The following is a 5,000-nucleotide window of genomic DNA, read 5'->3' on the forward strand; positions in this document are numbered from 1 at the left end:
TATATATACATACATACATACATACATACACACACACACACACACACACACACACACATATATATATATATATATATATATATATATATATATATATATATATATATATATATATATATATATATATATGTTAGTGTATGGATATGTGTATCTCCAGGGGTCCCACCTAAACAAGAAGGGTGCCTTAAATGGGCCGGGGTTCATCCATGAAGGTCAGTGGATCTGTTAGGTAAGCCCACCCCCTGCTGTCAAATCCCCTAAGGGATCGATGACCCCACGGGGATATACCTGTGGGAGCCACAGCGGAAATCCTTAAATGTCCAGGGGAATGTGACTTTGTATTATAAACGAGTTCACAGTGCAAAATCAAGGGAGAAAGGGGCAAGGATAGGCTAGCTTAAGAACGACACAAGATGTAGGAGGAGGGGAAAATGAAAGGAAAGTATGTAGCAGAAGACAAAAGAAGGGGACGAGGTCAAGTAGAAGAACCACGAGGCTGTATAGGATATGTGGTGTATGTATAAATGCAATCTTGCAGGGTCCAGCTCCTATCTTTAATTAAAACTGTCACTTTGGCTCAATACTTAGCTTTTCCCGTCCTTTCAAGTTTCTGAGCTGGAGCTGTCGGCCACGTAGTTTCAGTTCCTTAGAGTATAAGTAAAAAATGCCAGAGGATGGAGGAAAGAAACGCCCGTGGTGCAGTAGAACAACCAATGTATTTTTCTAGCCCGTACAAAAGGCCGCGGGAGGCCGTGACGTCACACTCGTGATGTGGAACAGTTTTTCAAATTTCATAAAAGGGCTATATAAATGGTTATAAAATGTGTCATTAAGAGTGGAAAATAGATAAAATACATAAAATAAGCAAAATACATAAAACGTACTATTTACACACCGACAATCGGCAAGCGCAACCGTACACACGCCCACGCACACATACACGCACACCAACATACGTAAATATACCGACATATATACATGTACTCGTACAAAGACTTACGCTTTCACACACACACACACACACACATGCTGTGCACGCAATGAGAGCGCATACACACGGAACGCACAGAGTTAGCATCATCTGAAAGGGGGGGGGGCTGAGTACAGTATGTCACGCTACATATATATGTATCATATATATATTTATTTATCTATTCATATATACATATATATTTACTATATATATATATATATATATATATATATATATATATATATATATATATATATACTCACGCACGCACACACACACATCGTTGGAAACACGTGGATGACTCGACAATCGCCGCCGCCATTGATAATGACCACTCCGCCATCCAGCACACCCTCGACAACCTCCTCTCCTGGACCACCGCAAATCACGTCACCATCAATCGCCAGAAGTCAGTTGATATGCAGTTCGACTTCTCCACCAACCCCGCCCCCTCGCCCATCCTCACGCTGGACGACCATCCGCTCGACGTAGTCCGTTCCACCAAGCTGCTCGGCGTCACCATCGACGATAAGCTCTCCTGGACGCAGCACGTCAGAGACATCGTGAGGTCTGCCTCGTACAGGCTTCACATGTTGCGTCGCCTCAAGTCCCTTGGCGTTCCACTCCTGGAGCTTCAGAATGTCTACAGGCTATTCATCCTGCCTAAATTGACCTACGCCTCCCCCGCCTGGTCCCCCTCCCTCACCGCCACCCAGCTGCTACTACTTGAGAGGGTGCAGAAAAGGGCAGCCAAGATCATTCTCGGCCCTGTCTACACCTGCTATGACCGCGCCCTGGCTGCCCTAGGCTTCACCTCCCTCGCCACTCACTACTCAACCTCACTGCAGCAGTTTGGTCTAAAATTGCTGTGCCATCCACGCCACCGTGACCTGCTGCCCTCCGACGCGCCGCCGCCTCGCCGGGCCCTACGCGCCGCCAACAAACTGGTGCCCATCAGGGCCCGCACTGACCGCTACCACCGGAGCACAGTGCCCACTCTAGTCCGACTCATCAACGAACACTAGTCCATATTTACTGTCCAGATCCCAGCACACCTGATTTTGTACTTGGCTTTTGTTTATCTGTTTTTTTTGTTGTTATTGATTGTTAGTTTACTTTGTTATGTGTTGTTTATATGTTTATGTATATATAGTTTGTCTCTCTATCTGTATTTCTATGTATATTTTCAGCCTCTGGCTGCATGAAAATCAATAAACCGATTATTATTATTTTATTATTACACACACACACACACACACACACACACATATATATATGTGTGTGTGTGTGTGTGTGTGTGTGTGTGTGTGTGTGTGTGTGTGTGTGTGTGTGTGTGTGTGTGTGTGTGTGTGTGTGTGTGTGTGTGTGTGTGTGTGTGTGTGTGTGTGTGTGTGTGTAAATATATATGTATCTATAAATATATATATATATATATATATATATATATATATATATATATATATATATATATATATATCGGTGTGTTCCAATTCATGATTTAGTGAGTGAGTATGTGTGGATATGTGTTTATCTAGATCTATCTCACTTTCATTCATTCATAGCAATTGGGGTAATTTTCATTCCGTTTTTAATGTAAATGAATGATAAGCCATATCATACTAATCTATTCACATGGAAATTTAAAAGATGTGTATGCATATGTATGGTGTTGTGATCACCTGTGGCTAATCCATATCACCTGATTAGAAATTTGTTTAACATAATCAACACTATTATGACTGATTTTATGTAGAATAAAACAAACATCGTGAAGATTTGCTAATACCAATGCCGCTCCAGGTCACTTGAATTAGTCAGTGATGTGACGGATAAGTCGAGATAAGGGAGTGAGATAGAGATTCACACTTGATGATGGTCAAAGAAGCAAAGATTTCTGCTCTCTCGCTGCCGACGCCCCCCTGCCGGACGTACGATTCATTCCATTATTTACGTCATCGTTATATAGAATGTAGGGAATATCTTGAAAATCCTCCTCTTCCAGTGCATTTTCTCTCCATCGCCCTGTAGTTCTGGCTCTTCGAAATGACCCAGCGTCCATTATTTAGTACTGAAATTCCATAACGCTTAGACGAAGCAAATCAGGTTCTTGTGACCGGACAGGGAAAGGATTAGGGGAAACGCCTCAGGGTAAAAGGTCGTCCGTTTTCTACCTGCTCCTCCCTCCATAAAAAAAAAAATCTTAAAGAGAGTGATAAAAAATATATGATAATAATGTAATAAAAAAAAAGATAATATAATGTAAGTAACGGGTTAAAGATCTACTGACTGATAACTAAAGTTTCTGTTGTCAAGTTCCATGTCAATGTGTGCATTTCCATCGTAATTCTGAGGGTTATTATATACGAAATAATAATCATAAAACCTTTATCACTATAAATAATTCATAATTCGCAGTCATTCAGTCTAGATCTATTGTTACCATTATTATTTGACTCTTCCAGAAATGTATTGTTTGGTATAAGGAAAGAAAAGTAAAATATATATATATAGCAATTTAATAATATACGTCATGTTCTATTATCTCCAGTAGGGATATATTTCCTGTCAAAGGAATGGAGAAAATGTAGAGGAGGAAAATAACGCTGGAAATATTAAGGAAAAGAGTAGATTTTTCATAAAAGGAAAATATGGCAAAAATATAGAGAACCAAGTACAACGCACGCATGCGCACACACGCACGCGCGCACAAACACATATATAGATATAGATAGATAGATAGATAGATAGATATAGATATAGATATAGATATAGATATATAGTAACAATTTAAAAACAGAAACTAAAAAAAAAAAAAAAAAAAAAAAAAAAAAAAAAAACAGACAATACAAGAAAATAACAAATAAATGAACGAAGAGAAGAACAAAGAAATCCAAAATACAAAAAAAAAATATATATCAAAGAAAATACGAAGAATAAACCATATATAACAGAAACATCATCAATTGTACAAAAACACACACACAAATCTTATAGTATTAGACAGTGCTACGAGACTCCAAAAACAGATCGTCGCCTGAACGAAAATCAATACAGTGCAACAAACGAAGGGTCTGATCAATGTATTTCCCTGGACCACACCATCTCCTGCCATATGGAAGCCGTGTGCGAATAGAGGATCCGGAAGCCAGCGCATTCGAGGCGGTGGAAAAGCGTCCAGAAATCCTGCACGTTGCTGCCCGCTCGCATCCTGCCTGAGGGAGGGAAGGGGCGTGTGAGGACAAGCTCGAGATAGAAGGGAATACAAGAATATGGGATTAATGGAGAGACCTTGCACTGGGAGATCCTGAGATATGGAGCTTATAGAGAGACTTTGCATTTGGAGATCCTGAGGTAATGGCGTTTGCTGCCCGCTTGCATCTTGCGATATGGGATTTGTGGAGGTAAAGCCTCAAGGAATTAAGGGTTTATATACTATGTGGTTTAATATCTATCTGATTCTCGTTCTCTCTCTCTCTCTCTCTCTCTCTCTCTCTCTCTCTCTCTCTCTCTCTCTCTCTCTCTCTCTCTCTCTCTCTCTCTCTCTCTCTCTCTCTCTCTCTCTCTCTCTCTCTCTCTCTCTCTCTCACTCCCTCCCTCTCCCCCTCTCATTCTCTCCCTATCTATCTCCCTCCATCCCTCCCTCTCCATCCCTCCCTCCCTCTCCCCCTCCCTTAGCTCCCTCCCTCTCATTCTCCCCCTTCTGATCCACCCTCCTCCGCCTCCCGCCCATCTCCCAAGCACCCCCGGAATACCTTCCATCAGGTCGTGGTGGATTTCGACGGCGATCTGGTTGATGTTCCTGAGGAGGTGCGGCGAGTTGTCCAGCAGGTCGCGCAGGACGTCCAGCTCGGCGAGTTCGATGTCCATCTTGACGTAGTCGATGACGCGGCCTTCGAGTCCCAGACGCCGGACGATGTTCTCGTAGCGGTCGACCGGGAACGACTGAAGGAAAATGAAGAGAAGGGGAGGTTTGTCACGCCATAAGAACGACAGGGAACGGCTGGAGGAGAAGACCATGAATTCCGGA

General features: G+C 42.2%; 1 protein-coding gene across 1 annotated transcript in view; it reads right to left on the reverse strand.

Moving 5' to 3' along the window:
• Window positions 1–3,866: 3,866 nt before the first annotated feature.
• The window catches only part of LOC119579083, a 7,167-nt gene continuing 6,033 nt past the window's right edge, over window positions 3,867–5,000 (reverse strand). The window contains exons 6-7 of the mRNA XM_037926818.1: window positions 4,726–4,915; window positions 3,867–4,185 (exon numbers count right to left, since the gene is read on the reverse strand). Of these exons, the coding sequence (XP_037782746.1) occupies window positions 4,049–4,185; window positions 4,726–4,915 (327 nt within the window). The 3' untranslated portion in view covers window positions 3,867–4,048. The remainder of the gene's footprint in view (window positions 4,186–4,725; window positions 4,916–5,000) is intronic.

The sequence above is a fragment of the Penaeus monodon genome, chromosome 11 (genome assembly GCF_015228065.2).
Source record: "Penaeus monodon isolate SGIC_2016 chromosome 11, NSTDA_Pmon_1, whole genome shotgun sequence".
In the NCBI taxonomy this organism is placed as follows: Eukaryota; Metazoa; Arthropoda; class Malacostraca; order Decapoda; family Penaeidae; genus Penaeus; species Penaeus monodon.